Source organism: Siniperca chuatsi, linkage group LG14, assembly GCF_020085105.1.
Source record: "Siniperca chuatsi isolate FFG_IHB_CAS linkage group LG14, ASM2008510v1, whole genome shotgun sequence".
Lineage (NCBI taxonomy): Eukaryota > Metazoa > Chordata > Actinopteri > Centrarchiformes > Sinipercidae > Siniperca > Siniperca chuatsi.
This window is the reverse complement of record NC_058055.1, coordinates 1,804,089-1,822,215: the sequence shown is the minus strand read 5'-3', so window position 1 is coordinate 1,822,215 and position 18,127 is coordinate 1,804,089. Positions and strand designations below refer to the sequence as shown.

Below are 18,127 nucleotides of genomic sequence, written 5' to 3'. Positions count from 1 at the left end.
TGGGTTTTTGTGAAAATAAATACATCTACGTTGTGATAATGTCCCGATCTAAATTTGAAAAATGAAACTTTTTAGGGCATTAAATATTTGTTGAGGTCATTGGAGATTATTGTGAGGCCACCTCACTGTCAAATGAGTACAAATGCAGCTGCTGAAACAAAAAACCGTCTTCTTTAAAAGGCTGAATGAATAAAAAGGGTCAGCACACATCCAGCTTGTCCCACATGATGCTTAGACTCAGCCTTCGGCTACAGTCAGGCTCCATCTCATGAGTCGAGAAGCTACGACAGCACTCTGTAAGTACTAATGGCTGTTTCTGTTTAATGGCTTTCCATTTCCCTTTCCTCTGTTTAAGAGCTGACCTCTTTTAAATAATGTCCTGCTTTTTTTTCCTAAGTTGTTCTCTTACAATATTAAATGAACTGATCAATATATGTTTTATTTTGTATTCTCTGAGTGTTGTCACCACCTTTAATTCATGTTCAAAGATGTTTTTTCCATCAGCAAAGAAGAAAAGAAAATTATTTTAAGGGAACATGGCACAAAATTGACCTCTTACAGAAACCCACTAACAGCAAATCAATTTTGGAGGATCCCATAGTGTGTCTGAGTGTAGACAGCAAGTACCCAATCTTTCACATAGATGACGAGATGGATCTGTGGGGTTATTTGCAGTGCATCATTGTGGTCAGTCTAGGTTTGATGGGAACTCCTTGTGAACAGAGCATCAGCAGGAGAGGTCAGTCACACTTTGCATGACATTTTGACTCCATATGTTTCCTCGCTCCTTTTCTTTTCCTCACTGCCGGCAGAAAGAGAAAGGCAGTCTAGACACCCACAGAGGGTCATGGACCACCAGGTGCGCTGAAGGAGCCAAGAAACCACATCACCTGGTTTTACCATCACCGGGCACACCAACCAAAGACCTCATCCAACAGAAACAAAGCATTATGACTACTGCCTGCAACTATACAATATTGCTATAATACTACAACTAAGAGTCACCATTTTCAAGAGAAAGGGGTTTTGTGTTTTTGGAGTTAAACGGTGTTCCTGCTGTGTTCTTCTGTCCAGAGTTTTTGGCAGGGTTTCAAGGGTTTGCACTATAGCATTCAAGCATTGGGGGGGGTCAGCATTGCTTATGTTCAATTACAAATATATATGTCCTTTCACAATGCCAGCTAAAGACTGCTGCTACTCGAATATGTGTCCTTTGTGACTGACCATGCTTAATTTGCAAGTGGCTTGCATTCAGATAACAGGACAGAACCCACTTTAACAGGTATGGCAGTGACAGTGACGTCTACCTCCACAATGTTGCAATAAACTATTTCGTTTCACTTGACCCCCTAAAAGCCTTTAAGTGCTCATTTCAGGTTACCACTGAGAGTTACATCTGATGTCAGAGACTGGACTACTACGATAGTATTTGATAGTAACATTATCTTCGGAGACTCAAGTTTCAATCTTTTCCCCTTCCAATAAAGGACAGTGAGACAACAAGCCTGCTCAGATTTTCAAGAACTGTCCAAATGTGACAGGCAGACGGGCACTTTGATAACAGTCTATCTACAGAAGAAGAGACATTTTAAAGAATCTCTTTGATGACTGGAAGTCTAGACAGTTCCTCTCACCCAATTAAAGAGACTGGAAAGTGCTGTTTTATCAACTGTGTAATGAATATTCATGCATTTGCTATGATGAATGGAATTTTCTGTGTAACCTTTAGATAATTTAGTTTGAGTGAAACTTCTTCACCCAAATCTTGCCCATCTCAGCCAGTGTTTGAGTGTGTAAAACTCTTCTTCTGCGACCAAGTTCTTGAACACGTTTTCCACTGTCTTAATGGAAAGTGCTTTGTCCCTTAATATTACAGCACTACAAATTAGGCTGGTGCATTTACAGGGCCAAAAGCAAACTATTATGAGACAGTAAAAAAATATTATGCAATAAGTTCTGCAAACCTCAGCTAGTGCAAAGTGTGGTTATAATGTGACTATTCCTACATACAAGCAAATTATTTAATTCTATTTTAGTTTAAAAATGACCTGGTAGAGCGCGTGCCCCCGTGAGTGCAGTGGCACAGGTTCAAATCCAACCCGTGGCCCTTTGCTGCATGTCATCCACCCTCTCTCCCACAGTTCCTGTCTCTCTTTAGCTGTTCCTGCAGCCTCTCTTATTGACTTTATGCCAGGAACAGTGTTTCAATGTCACAAACAAGAAATAAATCCATAAAAGAAGCAGGAAGATAAAACACAATCTGTCCCACTCATATAAAAATGTCATCTATATATTCCCAGAGCTGAAATCCTATGAAATAGTCTTCTGATTGCAGGAATAGACTCAGAGTGATGGAACTGTTACCTTATTGTCACATTTTGTTCCTATAATATTCAGCCAGTTTCAAGGACACCAGTCACTCATCAATTTGTTTTGCCCAGGCCCAACAAATAGATTCACAGCATAGAAGGCTTCTTTTCCACTCTGATATGATTTTTAGCTGAGAATAAATACATTTCTCATCCTGACAACAAAATACACTGCACTGTCATCAAAATCTGCTGAACTTTAAACGCTTCACTCTAAAAATAGCATGTCAAGATGAGTTAGAGTAGTATCCCTTTAAATTGGACATTTAGTTTACTGCACATACTGTAAACTAGAGTGGACAGTAGAGAATTATAAATGCACAGATGCAACTACTTCATTTTAAACATCTGCACTAAGTTCTCTTTTTATAAAGTCACATTAAATTAAAACATTTGATTGACATACATTTAATTTATAATGTGTTGTGTTCAACCTGGTCTTTGCTGCAGCCTGGGTTAGGTTTATGTAAACTAATCATGAATTACTAACACTGACTAGTATAATGTAGCATTAAGCACTTTGAACTGCCTCTGTGTGATTAAGGTGATTAAAAATAAACTTGACTTGCCATGTGTACAGAAAAAACTGCCATAAAAAAGATGTGATTCTCAAACAAAAGTCTTTGGCTTTACCAACTTTCCACAAAATACCATCACGAAGTGCATTTGTGCAGTGTTTGACTGAATATGATTCTCCTATCCTCATTGTTGCGCTGTTGGTGGCACTGTTATTATCCACGTCCACATTAACCAACAGTGGCTTGAAAAGCCAATCTGAGCCAATCTGGCAGTTTTCACGAGGCAATCCTGGCCTCCCATTGTGTGGATAAGAAGACAGAGAAGGAATAATGACAACAGAGAGTGGATGAGAAAAAGCGACCTTTTCCCCATGGGATGAAAGTTTGTACTAAGAAAGTGCACTGTTGATCCGACCTCTGCTACCCCTCACAGAGCATAAACCAGAGACTGCTGCGGCAGCCTTCATTAAACTGCTATTTATTACTCACAGACTTCACCCTGCCTGATTGACAGAGAAGTAATTGCTGCCAAAAAAAAATGCATGTGTTTTTACAAGCTGATATTACCTTGGAAAGAGGCTGGCGATCGATAAACATCGCAGCAGTTAGAATCAATAATGTCTTTCCTGAGTCACACTCTCCAATCTGTGGTGCTTGATTTGGCCAGAGAGGGAGGGGTTACACTTCCTCTGGTCATAGACAAACCATAATTCTTCCTCCCTGCGTCCTTTACAATTACACCAGCTGTATTAAAGCAATTTTTCATTCAAAATTCCCAGGGCTCAGAGGAAACAAATAGGCTGTGCACAGAATCCGTGGTCCTCAGCCTTTTCAACTCTCCCTTACACGCGTTTCTCTCACTCTGCCTTTCCCATACTTCTCTGTGCCACGAGGAAACCAAGCCACCAGGAAATGATGTGAGAATGTTGAAGACAAAAAGGCAGAGTAGAACAGAAACTACATATTTTACATTTATTTTATTGATTTATCTTTCAGTTATTCTATGAATTATTTCATCGATAAAATCAAGAATAATGATTAATCCGCATCAAAAGCGGAAATTGCTAAAACTTTTTAAACTACTAAACTATTTAATTTAATATGAAACTGAGACAAGCAAGCAACTCTTTTATGCAGGAGAGGACATTAAAACTGGGTGAAAATCAGCTTAAACTAAAAATATTTGTTGGGAAATGATTAGCCTTACCTATGAAACACAAACCTACGATGCACCTTCAGTATCTGGCTCAGAGATTTGTCCTCTAAAGGCTCCTCCCCAAAGTTTTTCGTGGAAAGTTCTAGTAAAACTGAACAATAAATCTCATGGTATCTCATCAACTGTGCTTGAATAGTTATGGAGCATTTAACGGAGCATTTAATGACGTGTGCATGTCCTGAGGAAGGGATAAACTTGAAAAAGAAGATCTCTTCTTCATCAAATACAACCAAGAGATCAGATATTTCACTTTGTACAGTGAGGATGTATCTGATGGGCAGTTTCCCTTGGCGTGCTTACGTTTGCAAGACATCACAGGTTTCAGACACAAACACTAAAATTATTGAGTGTTTAATTTTTTCACTATTTTATTTAATTTTAATTTCAGCTACTTGCTGTGACTGCCAATGTTTATTTTCACTGATTCCGCACACAAATAAAAAGAATTCTGTTTTGATGAATCGGCACATCATTATTACAGTTACTTAAATCAAAGTAAGTGCTTTTGATAGGAAAAGTCAGTCTGTCTGTCAGTCAGTGCACCTTCAATCTGTGGTGCTTAAAGAAAATAATTGATGGGCCTCACTTTGGGTGCTAAAAGCTGAGAGTTAGTGACCAACCTTGAGATTCCTTGACAAAATGAAAGCACAGATTCATTATGTAGAGCCTGGACTCATTTTACACCTCCAACATTAGTATTATTTATTGTTATTAATAATGTTTCATCAATTAAAAAACACCATCAGAGATGATAAACACTGTACACAGTAAAGCATGCTGGAAATTTGCCTTAACAGTAACTTGGCCTTTGAATATTATTGTAAACTGTATGCTTATTTATTTAGGTGTGGGTTAAATCAGATAAGGGGATCCTAAACACATGACCTGGGTTCAGTAAACTCTTCAACATATAATGCATGATCATTAACAGAGACAGATTAACACCAGATCACAATAACACCACAACAAGCACATGGGATTCGCTGGCAAGCAAATGGGTCACCAACACGCATGGGGTTAGTTTAACAAAGTGTGGGTATGACAAGAAAAGGAAAGACTGCTTCTTCAGGCAATGGATTGAAGACAACCAAAACAAAGCCCATGCAATCCACAGGGACATCAATCTTCTGGGCACAAGGACCCACAAATAAGGGAAGAGTTTTAATACCAAAAAAAAATACAGGGGACTGAGAGGTCAAATAAAAATCAAATTAAATAAAACTTGCCATGTAGTTTGTTGTGGTCACACCTGGGTATGCAAGATCAAAACGGGTAACCAGTGCAGGCTGCAGGTAAGAAACGAAAGACAAGATCACTAGCCAGTATACTTGGGTAAAGAGAGAGAGAGAGAGAGAAGGGAGCCCAATGCATCAGGATAAAAAAGCATTAGTAATGGTTACCCTGTGACATGTTGAAGGGAGGAGAAGGGGAAAATGTTCAAAGGGGTTAAGATTGGATGAGGATGAGGGGGAGTGGGTCACTCTAGCTTCCTGGGAAATATTCTCATCACAGACCGACGGCACATGTGCAACATCAAATTCACTGATGATCACTACTGCACTAATGAGAGACTCAAACTGATTTCTAAAGCAAAAACAAGTAGAAGAAAACAGAACAGTTTTGTGTTCACAGCGTGTCAATAAACATATACCAACAGTGGCTGAATGACTGCCAACTGTCAACACTCAACAGCTTTGCAACCATACTTGAAAATGTCCCTCGTGTGATAATCAGCACCCATGAAGCTGCAGAGACAGAATATCTGTCCCCACCTGCTAATTTAGCTCTTTCTCTCTGCTGGGACCTGAAACCATAAACAGCTTTCTTAAAAAACTCCAGCACAACATAATGAACCCAAAGGCTGGTTCAAGGTTGTTTGTGCCATATCACTGCTGTCTGTCACATTTACATCAACAATAACCTCATTAACTTTGAGATGCAAGTATGAAGATCATCAGTGAGAAATTTGGCACGCCTCTGCTGTTTTATTACCTACATTTTACAACGTATGACAGTGGGTCAGATGTCACCGACAGTCTGCTGAATTACATCATGGCACCAACAGATATCGCTTTGTGACACAACACAGGAAGAGGGAGTAAACAGAGCTGCAACACTCAAGAGCCCCCGACAAGAGATGGTGACAGTGTATAATTTCCAACAAGTCAAAAGGAAACCATGAGGATTATAGGGTCTGGTCTTCTGTTCAAAGACAAAAACATTAACATCATCATCTATCAAAAATACTACAGGAGAAGTACTGTGTTCAGTCACATTTCAACATATTGAGTTTCTGCTGTTATGCGGCAGGCCATTCCGAAGGTCTTCACTAAATCAAAGTCAAGGCCAAGCATCCAATCAAATGCATTCTAACCAACATCATTTACACAGTCATTTCAATTACGATCACATCTAATAACCATTTTAATACATTTTTAGATGCCCACTGGCAGCAGATGGAATATTAAAGTCAATCAAAGGTTTCTATTGGGGCAAGAGGCACTTCAACCTTCAACAACAATAGTTGCTTTGAACACTTACATTAGAATTATTTTGCTGCATATGTGCCAGATCAGATTCATATCAGATTATTTTTTTATTGTATTTTTATTCCAACAAAACAAATTACTGTAATGTCCATCTCTTGACTGACAAGGTATTCCTAAATATATTCTGGCCTGACATTTTTAAAACCATCACTAAATTAAATAATGAAAAATTACACAAGCTAAGAATATTAGATCCATAGACCTTGCATTTATCAGTGGTATAACACATTTCTACAATAACTATAAATCACAGTCTTGATACTGAAATCATTTTTCAAGTGCTACTCAACGTTCTGCCTATTCTTCTGTGAACCAAAACGCAGCAGAGAATTCATTTTCCATTCACTGAAACAAGAAAGGGTTTGCCAAGGATTTCAAACACTGCCTGAAATAAACTGCAGACACAATTAAACTCATCTGCATTTCCAACATTGCCCTCTGCTGGCTCAAACCTGAGTAGAAACACAACCACTTCACAACAAACTCCATCTGCCAGCTGAACCATCAGACCTTTTTTCGTATTTTTTCTCCAACTTTGGACTCTACATGGAGGCATGCTCTTTTGTGGGCAAAGAGAAGCACTGAGATGTTAGCGGCTGGAGTCCAGGTCAGGACACACACTGGCACTCCATGAGTCAAGACAATGCAGAGGGAAAATGTGTGCAAGGAATGGTAAAGGCACAGAGAAGGAGGGATGCGAAGACAGGATTTTATCATTTGCTCTTCTAATGATACACAAAAACTACAAACTGACAACCAGATTATTGCCACCAACGTGTGCTTCTGTGGATCAGGAAAGCACATCCAAAGAAAGGAGGAAACACTTTGGAATAATTCAGATCTAACCTGAGCAGAATTCACATATTGTTGCATCAAAAAAACATTGGCCTGAATTCAGCCATAATCTACTGTCTCACCCAGTTGTGCTAAATAGACATTTATCTGGGTGTTGTGTCTTTCCTCCTGGTTCTCCTTATTACCAAATCAGAAGTCAAAGCTAGCCAGCAAACACTACAAGTTGTTGTTGATCAAAACACAAAAAGTAGTATGAATGTATATAAAATGAAGTACAAAAACACTGAGCAGTCTGTGGTCATGTTTAAGCTAAAAAGACAAACGGAGGAGGGAGAGAGAGAGAGAGGAGGCCATGTTGTCGTTCATGCTGCTGAATTGAGATGAAGGTTGGAGGGTCGTGGTTCTATGCCGGGTGCAAAGCCCGTACTTGGACTGATGGGAGAGGTTGGGGTGCTAACCTTGAGAGGAGAGATGTGGGAATGGGACACGTAGCCGTGCACATTCTCGATCTCAGACAGGTTCTTCTCGGACACGTGCACAAGCTCAGGGGCGCGCACCTCGTTGGTGAGCCGTGGGAATCCCTGGTCTAGAGGCGGTGAGTCGTCTTCTTGGTAGTGGTACTGCTGAGAGCGGACAGGGAGAAAGAGAAAGCGGTGGACATTGAGAGAGAAAGAAAGACATGGACAAAGAAAAGTGATCAGATCCAAATGCTGGTAAAAAAAAAAAGTATGAATAGGCTTTGCGCTAGTTACAGTTCTCAGAAATGACAGGAGAAAAGAATAATTCATCTTGATAATCTATGTACCTGTATCATAATGGCAAATTCATATTCAAATCATTATTTTCAATGTTTCCTTTTCTTAGTGCAATTATTGTACAATGCTTAAATATTCTGACTTATGAAAAGAATGATGATAATTTAATCTGTAAGTTTTTAAAAGTTTCCTTCATGAAAAACAATTAATCAAAGATGACACGAAACTATGAGGACCCAGAGAAGCACCAGATTTACAACACAGTTAAAATGTTTAAATTCAAATTGCATTTGTTGGATACCATTATTTATGAATGTGAATATTAATTATACATGGGTTTTCATGGGTTTTCTACAAGACAATGGTTTTCAAGCTATAAATTCTACTAGCTTATCCTTTATGTTCTGTGTGGAAAACTAGGCCTTGTTTTAAATTACTCACTCATATAACTCTGAAGCAAGCATCTTGCCCACCTTCCCCAGATGTAATGCAATCCAAAACAACAACACCACAAATGGTGGCCTCAGAATGACCATGGAGTTAAATTAACACTCTGACACAGTGTCAACAGAATCTTACTATTACATTAGAATCTTTACAAAGGTAGACTTTTTCTTGCAGGCCTTTAGAATCAGATTGTATGGTTATCCTGATGTTTTGTCAATCTGATGTTCACTGGAATTTACTACGAGTTGGTTAACATACATTTAGTATAATGTACCCAAGCAGTACAAATCTAGTATTTTTGTGGGATTCTTTATGATGAATTTTCATTTAAAAGTTCGAAAGTGGAAATTTAACTTCATAATAGATTTTTTTCTCAAACCAGACTTCTATCTTTAGTTACATTCTGCAGATCTTCGAGGACCATTCTTCCTCGGTGTGGGTGTTTTGTGAAATACGTTAAAAGGACATTTCTGACCCATCCCAACTACAGTAATTGATCCAGTGCTAGAACCCGACAATTACATTTTTGTAACATTTTCTTGGATATGCATAGCACATTGAAATCCCTGCTAATACCCAACTTTTGCAATAACAGCAGATTTATACAGTATGAAATAAAATGGATCCCTGTGTAACATGTAAACCCAGTGAAGACATGAATAATGTCAAAAAGAATATATAAATAGTGATCATGAGAGTCAACTGTAATTAGCATTACAGTGCATCAACATAATGAAATCTCCTTTTAACTTCTAACCACATGAGTGGTGAAAACTGAGAAATGGATCATGACTTGTCACATATCATGTCAGTAAATACTGTGGCTGATTGCCAGGATGATACTGTATGAAATTTGGGTGAAAAAAAACTATCCCCCTCCTCCCCTCTCTCACCCAGGGAGCGTTCATCAAGGCAGGGTTCATGCAGGGTGGGGGCTGGCCGTTGTGGGGTGACCCCTGTACTGCCGGTGGCCTGTTCTGGAGAGAGCAACAGGACCATATGTGACCACCAAGAGCAAACATGACAGGTGTGACTAACAAATGAAGTCCATAAATGATCAATCACGTCCAATATCCCAAGCATACGACCAGCACACCCCTGTAGAAGCAAAAGGAGGCTGAGAAGCTCATTCACAGGAACTGGCACATACAGGACTGTAGGTGTTGTTATTATTCTGTACTAACACAACAGATGTCAGTACATGCAGGACAGATGTGGTTAGGGTGATTACAAACTGAAACTCACACAAACAGGGGGAGTAACAGATGGGTAGACACAGAGAAACAATCATATCATCCCATGGCACGGTTACACACTCAAGTAGAATTGAATTGTTGGCTAGTGGATCTGTGATGAAGAGTGAACTAAGCATGACACGATTCTTAGTAAAAAAAAAAAAAGGATCAAATTTTCCTATATTAAAAAAATAAACACGTTGCCACAGTGTCATAATAGTTTATATACAGACATTTTCATTATTTAGAAATGGAATAATATACTGGAAACTAGGAAAATGACATTAAAGGTGAATTTGTATGTGGCATTTTGAAAAGGCCCCTACTGAGCTACCATATTTCCTCCTCTCCTCTGTTCTGACTGCATCTCTGGTGCGGACCCACCATCCCTCATGACCTAAAGTGGGCTTCCAACATCGACACCATCATCAAAAAGGCCCAGCAGAGGTTCAAGAGCTGCGGATCCAGTTCTACTCTGCAATAATCCAGTCCGTTCTCTGCTCATCCATCACTGTCTGGTCTGGATCGGCCACCAAACAGGACAGAAACAGACTAGTACGGACAGTCAGGACTGCAGAAAAGATCATCGGTGCCGACCTGCCTTCCATTCAGGACTTACACATGTCCAGAGTCAGGAAACGGACAGGAAACATCACTGCAGCTCCACCACACCCTGGCAAAGCCCCACGGTTGTGTGTATGGAGGGCATTTTGTAATGATTCATTACACTCATGGAAATGACACCTTGTAGGGTGTAAGGTTGTCAGGTATTATACCATACTTAATTACATTGCATGATTTCCAGATAAAGTAAAGTTTCAGTTCACTTCCCTCCATCTGGCCATATATGCAGTCTCCCTCCCTCTGTCTGTCTGTCTCTGTATGGTTTCTCCTCAGTGGTGCTGAAATGACTGTATTTCCTAAGGAATCTTAAGAGGCTAAATTCCCGTGCCAAGTTCTTGTTAATTCTTACAGAGGAGCAACAGAAAGCATCCTGACTGGAAACATCACAAACTGGATGGGATGTGCACGGCCAGGACCGGAGGGCTCTGCAGCGGGTGATTAAAACCGCTCAGAAGATCGCTGGTACCCATCTACCGAGCAGCAGTGATATCGGAGAGGGGAGGTGCCGGTGCAGACAGTGCTCCCCAGCCACACCCTGTTCACCCTGCTGCCGTCTGGAAAGACTTACACAAGTATCTGCTGCCGTAACACCAGACTACAGAGCAGCTTCTTCCCTCAGGCTGGGAGACCCCTCAACTCCCCCATAAATAAATGACATTCTGTTATGCTGGTTTTGCACATTACCATACCACTACTGTATATAAGTGTATATACTGTTTTCATTTTACTTAATTAATAATTAATTTAATGAATTATTCTAATTTTAAATATTTGTATATATGTTCTGTGTGCATAGCGTGAAGGGGAACTTTAATTGCATTGTGCAGCCTTGTGTAGTAGAATAACAAATAAATGTACCTTGAACCCTGAAAAATTCAAGATTTATCACCTCCAAAAAACACTGAACTGACCTGAAATTAGCTTACTTTTCAACTTGAGTTGAATTAATGAACTTATTTGTAACTTAATTTAACACTTTTACTTTCATTAATCTTTATTGAATACACCAGTTTGTTCAGCTTTATGAAAATGCTATTGAGCATTGAGTTATATATCCTATCCATGTGCAGAGGTGTGGGCGATTTTATTTGTGCTTTAGAATGTTGAACGCTGTGAAACAGTCAAAGGAAACCCACGCAAACTGTGGGTGTCTGCAGCTACTACTACTGTTTGGACAGAAAGGCCATGCCTTGCCCAGGAATGAAACCCTGAACCTTCTTGCTGTGAAGCGACAGTGTTAACCACTGAGCCAACATGCTACCTTATTCATTAGCCTGAATCTCTGCATTAAAATGCATTGTCTTGTCTCAAGTCAGAGTAAAGGTAGCTTCTTGTAGTAGTTGGTGAATTCATACATAGTTTTACCTAGACTGAGTAACGTACATGCAGTTTTATTATGACAGTGCGCCCACCCCACTTCCTCCCAGTCCACAAGACTGGTCCCCTGCTACACCACTGTCCCATTACATGCCTAGTTGTAGCCTAAACCGAATCCTGATTCCAACCTTCACCTGCGACATAAATCAAAATTATAAATGAACTTCCTGACAATGTGAGGACCAGCAAACTAACTGCAGTCAGTGAAATGTCAAAAGTCTGAACACCTACCGGTCAAACAGACTCTTCTAAACAAGCTACAACACACTACACACACACACACACACACACACACACACAAGAACACACAGTACATTGTGCACCCACTTCTTCTCAGCCGTCCTCTCAAGAGACGAGGACACGAGGAGGCCAGAAGCAGTGCCTGTCTGCTTTCGGGCTGTACAGGCAGTTTCCAAACACAGATGCGTTTCCACTGACGTGTTGCTACAGGGGCAAGGAGGCAGGTGTCTGCAGCTACTACTGCTTGGATTACCATGGCAAAATTTATGGGCGAGAGGAGAGGGTCTAAATATAGAAACTACAAGCACACCTTAGCTGAAATTATACTCCACTTACATAATCAACATTTCAAGAACTCATTTTGTAATCACTCATGTCAGAGGAAACATCAGTACATTTTGAGTCTCGATACACCATGTGTTGAAAATGTTCTAAATATAGCGGAGACTTAAACTGATATTGATTTTTTTTACGTGGGCCTTCTTTTAGGTGGCTAAAATACATTCCGCAGCAATGCATTGCTTAGCTTCCATTAAGGTATAACTCTGCTTCTCCAAACTGGGGGCGTGCCGACTGCTACCTACTGTAGGTAATACACTCATACAGCCCCACTTCAAAAAACCCAAACGATCCCTTTAAGGAGCATGTGTAGGCTTTTGGTATATGGTAATAGACTGTACTTATATAGCGCCTTTCTAGTCTTTCTGACTACTCAAAGCGCTGCAACTACATATCACATTCACCCCATTCACACACATTCATACACCGATGGCAGAACTGCTCATCAAAGTAACTAATAAGTCATTTTCTGTCTTTAGTGTCACTAGCTTATATTAGGCCAAAGTGGAATTGCTATAATGAGGTGAAATTCTTGTACTAAGCAAGTAGATAAAGGAAGGCTTGGAGCTAAAGACCATATCTACTGTACCGATCCAAGGCCATTTGACCTCAAGCCTGAGAGAAGCCCAGTGACCTACAATATACTGTGTGAGAGAATCACCACAGCACTGGGTAAAATCCTTCATGCTCTGGTTACACAACCACATTAGAGTGTGGAGCACCATTTGAACATTGTTTGGTGTGTATGAAGCCTGAGGTGAAAATATATATTTTTTTCATTTTCCTTTCATTTGTGTTTACTAAACTCACTGCAAATTGAGATTTAACAAAGTTGAGATCAGGGGGTCAAGATTTATGACGAAAGGAGTCATTAAAACTACTGACAAAGCATAAAAACTGGGGCACAAAGAAGTTCCAGTAAAATAACTGGTTAAACTAGTAGCAAGTTAATACATGTAGGCTAAATGAGACAATAAGCAGAATTACAGGGTTAGTCCATCAGTTTGTCCATTGTATTTAGAGCCTGAATAAATATAGAAAAAAGTGCTAAGTCAGGAGTATGTGTTTCAAAACTAATTATTATTTTTCTAATTTGTTGTTTTCTTCAATTTCCCTCATTTTCATGATGCTTCACCGTTGAACTAACTACATATATTTACTCATCTGGTCCCAAACTTCTGATAGACTATGTGCTGTGGGACTGAAGTAGCTTCTGTTAATGTGCATACAAAAAGACCTTTTTTCAGTCTGGATGTAAGTTTGGATGCCACCAGTGTTCAGCTGCCATCATACTGCCTCCCCAAAGCTACTTTTGCAGTTTGTTGTATATTAAAAATAAGTTATGGCACTGAGGCATGATGAGTGACTGTAGTGGAGCACGGCTTTAAGAACTGATGTTACTTTAACGATGAATGACTAACGCTGCAGGGAGATAGAGAGACCCAGGGAGAGCTAGAGGAGTGTGAGAGCTAGACGGGTTTTTTTCTTGGCTATATGGTGGTTAGCAAGTAGTCTGAAGAGAGTGGTTAAAGGCTAATTTGATCATATTTTAATCAGTGAGGCAACAAAACACCATGTTAACTTGGAGGATTTTTGTACATTCAAAGTACTTTATACAGCTATAAAATATATATATTTTATTCTTTTGTTTTCTTGTTAATAGCTGCCCATAGTCTTGGCAACAACACATGTATGTTAGTGTATGTTAAAATAAAAATATGATATATACTATTTTCTGGTAAAATATATTATTAAATGCTTTTTGTCATGTATTTTAATGTTTCCTTTCATGTAATTTACAACTTTTTGGGATATGTTTGAGGTATTTTTGGTATACTTGATGTACTGCTGTCTCTCATTTTCCCCTGAAACTGTAACGGCACCGCACAGCATCATTACTGCAGTACCAGCAGGGGGCACTTAAGGTCATTTTCATTTTAATTTGAACATCCAGGAGTTGTTGTGTTCACCAACAACCACCACGTGGCATCTGTGAGCAAGCTGGAGCCCATGAAAAAACGGCTGGTATCCTCATGGTAGTCGTAGTCCTACTGTACAAAACACTTTCCAGCAGAGTTTTGACTGAAAAAGGTACAGCGACACAACAACAAACTGACAATGGATACCAAGAAGCATGGAGTAAAGTGTACAGTAGGAAGGCAAGAAATGGACAGGCGAACTATAATGTTTTAAAGGTCCAGTGTGGAGGATTTAGTGGCATCTAGTGGTGAAATTGCAGTTAGCAACCATTTGAATACCGCTCGCCTCACCCTCCCCTTCCAAGCTTGTAGGAGAAACTACGGTGGCCGCGAAATTTGAGAAAAACGTGAACGGTCCTATATATCTAGAGCCAGTGTTTGGTTTGTCCATTCTGGGCTACTGTAGAAACATTATTAACACTTATAACACTTATTCTAAGGTAATGAAAACACAACGATTCTTATTTTCAGATGATTATACACTAATGAAAACACTTCTAAATATTATATTCCATTTCTGCTGATAGCTCCTCCTAAATGTTACACACTGGACCTTTAAAACAGCAGTTTGAGAATAAATGTTTTTTTTTCTTACATAAATAATTAAATAAATATACTGATGCATTACATTTAATGCTGAATTCATTCTAAGGCATGAAAAAAAAATTTCAGTACTATGAAATGTCATTTCAGTCAATATTAAATAAATACATAAATAAATATGGCTATGAAATTAATCCTGAAATATTTGATTTATAAATATGTAGTCAATGTAGTTCAATAAATAAATAAATAAATAGGTTTTTATTTAAAAAAGGACATTTTTCAAAGGAGGACTTTTATTTATTTCAGGGGACTCTTATTTCATATTTCCATATTTATTTGTTTCAGGGGACTTTTATTTTCTAATGCCACATTTATTTCCCAGCTCTATTTATTTCCATCTGTTACAAGCAACTGAATGGGGCGTGGTTATCTCACAGATTCAGAACACAGCCTCCGAGACCGACGGAGGCCAGCTTGACGACAGGGAATACAGGGAATGCAGTACCGAGGTGGTTTTCTTGCCGGGTTTGTCTCCTGGCACCCCTGGCATGCTGCTCTGCCTCAACTCTCTGTGATTTATGGAGTTTCCCGATGTACAGATAGCTTTACTTGTTGCTAAAGTAACCGCTAACTGTAGCTGCCGTTAGCTAGTTAGTTCAGTTAGCCATGCTAATGAAAATATTTCTTTAAAAGCTGGGGGCTTGGCTTTTTTTATAAAATGAATTTCAAGATTCAATCCCCCTTCCCCACCCTAATAATTTTATGTCATGTCAAATAATCAAATTAAATGCCATGTGTGATTTCATGTTGTCTTAACATACTGTACTTTTGTGTCTGCTTCTAAAATGTATCTTGTGGTTAGTTTAGGCTGCAGTCTGCGGGGGCTGCGGCTTGTCAGGACGCCTCACTGAGGCCCATTAAGAGAAAACAAAAAGATGGACTGCTAATGATGTTTGGCTCTACAGTAACAGTGTGTGATATCCAGAGGAGGAGGGAGTCGTGAGAATAAGACAAGACGCACTGCCCTAAAAGAGACCAGAGCTCTCCTGGTTTTATGGGGGCATTTCTAATGCGGCATCGAATTATATAAGAAATATATCATATCTAATTAAAATTTAGCTGTCAGTCATTTTAAATGTGTGTGCGTGACTGCCCTGGTGAGAGAAGTTAACTTTATCTTCTGTAAATATTGCAGACCTGGACATGTTTTTATGTTTATCTTGACTCGTGCTGTTTTGTACTCCTCTGCTTAATTTTGGTGTCAGATCAGTTATTCTCACGAGCGGTCCGTGCAGCGTTGGCTACTGGAGCACACCTCCTGCCAGTGTATTCAGTTCAGCAGCCTGTCTTATTATTTCTGCCGTGCATTAAAGCTGTGTATCCCTCTGTCCAGCACGCAGTGTAGACTTTGAAATCCTTCCCGAGCACACATCTTTGTGAAGGTTTCTCCTTTATGTCAGCCATAAAAACATGATTTCGGAATAGAGTGGATGTAGGAAACACCCTCCCAAATTTTAACAAATAACTCATTTTCTAGGCAGCGACTTCCCACCTAGTGGTGAGTGTAATTTTTTTATTTAATATTTCAGTAATTGGTATTAGAGGGAGTGATAGCTTAGTAAAGTTTCCTCTCTCCTCTGAGATGAGGTTACCGTACTGGAAATCCGGTACTATGCTGACGCTCTGCTGCTCTTTAGTGTCCGTCCTTTTCACATAAACTTTGCGGCAAAGTTTGGAAAGTGGCTCTTTGGGGATGTACCTTTGATAGTTTATAGTTGTTATTGGGTACTTCTTTTACTGTTAATGGTTCTGAGATGTTTATCATGCTGAGCGAGACGGATGGTTAACTACACTGCCACTCAGCCTACTGGTATATACACATCAGTGTGGTCAATTTTAACCTAGTGAAGATCGGATTGGAATTGAAACGTTGTCTATTTAAATTCATTTGTGGTTTGGAGTCAGCGGGCAGGCACACTAAGGCCACTTGCATGTTTGTTCAGTTGCATTAGAGAACACTACAGCTGAGCAATTTAACAGTGAGGATCATCACTCCCAATAATGTGCTGCTGTTTCACTCCAGCAGCAAGTGGTTTCACCATATAGTGACTATTACGCCCCCGTTTACACCTGGTATTAAAATGCGATCTGTATCCAGACCACATTTTAATACCAGGTGTAAATGGGGTGTTATTCATGTTTCACACAGCTGGATCACACTGGATCAGCTGGTTGTTCTTTGTCAAGCTGGACTAAACACTTGAAAATACTGGAGGAAATCTCACATTAGTCACTCTTCACAGTACTTGCTTTTCATTTTTCAAGAAAAGTCATTTTCAAAGTTGTTTTGCATTTAAAAAATATTCTCTTTTTTTTTGTTTCATTTAGTGTGCCTGATGTGCAAAGCACCACACGCACTAGATATTATCCGCCATACTTGTTATTCTTCTTACTCTAGGAATTTCGCCATGCTAATCAGCGCTAAATTTCTCTTCAACTTGTTCTAACTCCCACACTTGTTAATCTTCATACATCGCTTTAACTTCAAAACGTAGGACGATTTGTGCTGGTCACAGACATGCAACTATCGAATCAGACAGACTTACACATGTGGCACTGTGAGCCTCTAAGTGACAGGAGTGCTAACCAACTGCTCTATAGACTCATTTCTAACTCACTCTATTTGTCACGTTTTTGACACCACAAACATAAAATCTACATCAACGCTTGCAGCAGTCTTTTCTCTCACGATATTAACATTTTGGCGATTGGACTCTTGAGAGGTTTAATCTCCACTAAATGAACTGTCTGACCTGTATAAGAGTGGTGCGTGTGTCTGTCAACTCACCCCCTCCACTCCTCCAGGGAGCCGCAATCACCATAGCAGAAATGGACAAAGCTGACTGTGATCAGTTAATTAGACTGCTTAACTCAGTCTAATATCCATGCTGGCTCCTTTCATGGAGCCATTTTTAATGTAGGCCATTTTGTCCTGGGATATGCACCAAGCATCAGGCACACAATATCACTTTACTATTTTTGTACTTCTCTGTGATCAACAGCAACAATAAATTCATTTTCTTAATTAAACCAGATGAAGTCAGTACACCATAAACACTGCACACTCTCCTCCTGTAG

General features: G+C 39.5%; 1 protein-coding gene across 40 annotated transcripts in view; it reads right to left on the bottom strand.

The window, feature by feature from the left end:
• dlg2 (discs, large homolog 2 (Drosophila)) overlaps positions 1–18,127 on the bottom strand; it is a 208,837-nt gene that overhangs the window by 88,645 nt on the left and 102,065 nt on the right. For 26 of the 40 annotated variants that reach the window (XM_044222406.1, XM_044222362.1, XM_044222370.1 and 23 more), the window contains 3 exons: positions 9,543–9,626; positions 7,906–8,070; positions 5,330–5,389 (listed from right to left, as the gene is read on the bottom strand). In XM_044222406.1, the coding sequence (XP_044078341.1) occupies positions 5,330–5,389; positions 7,906–8,070; positions 9,543–9,626 (309 nt within the window). The remainder of the gene's footprint in view (positions 1–5,329; positions 5,390–7,905; positions 8,071–9,542; positions 9,627–18,127) is intronic. The other 14 variants (XM_044222365.1, XM_044222383.1, XM_044222402.1 and 11 more) reach the window with 3 other exon arrangements.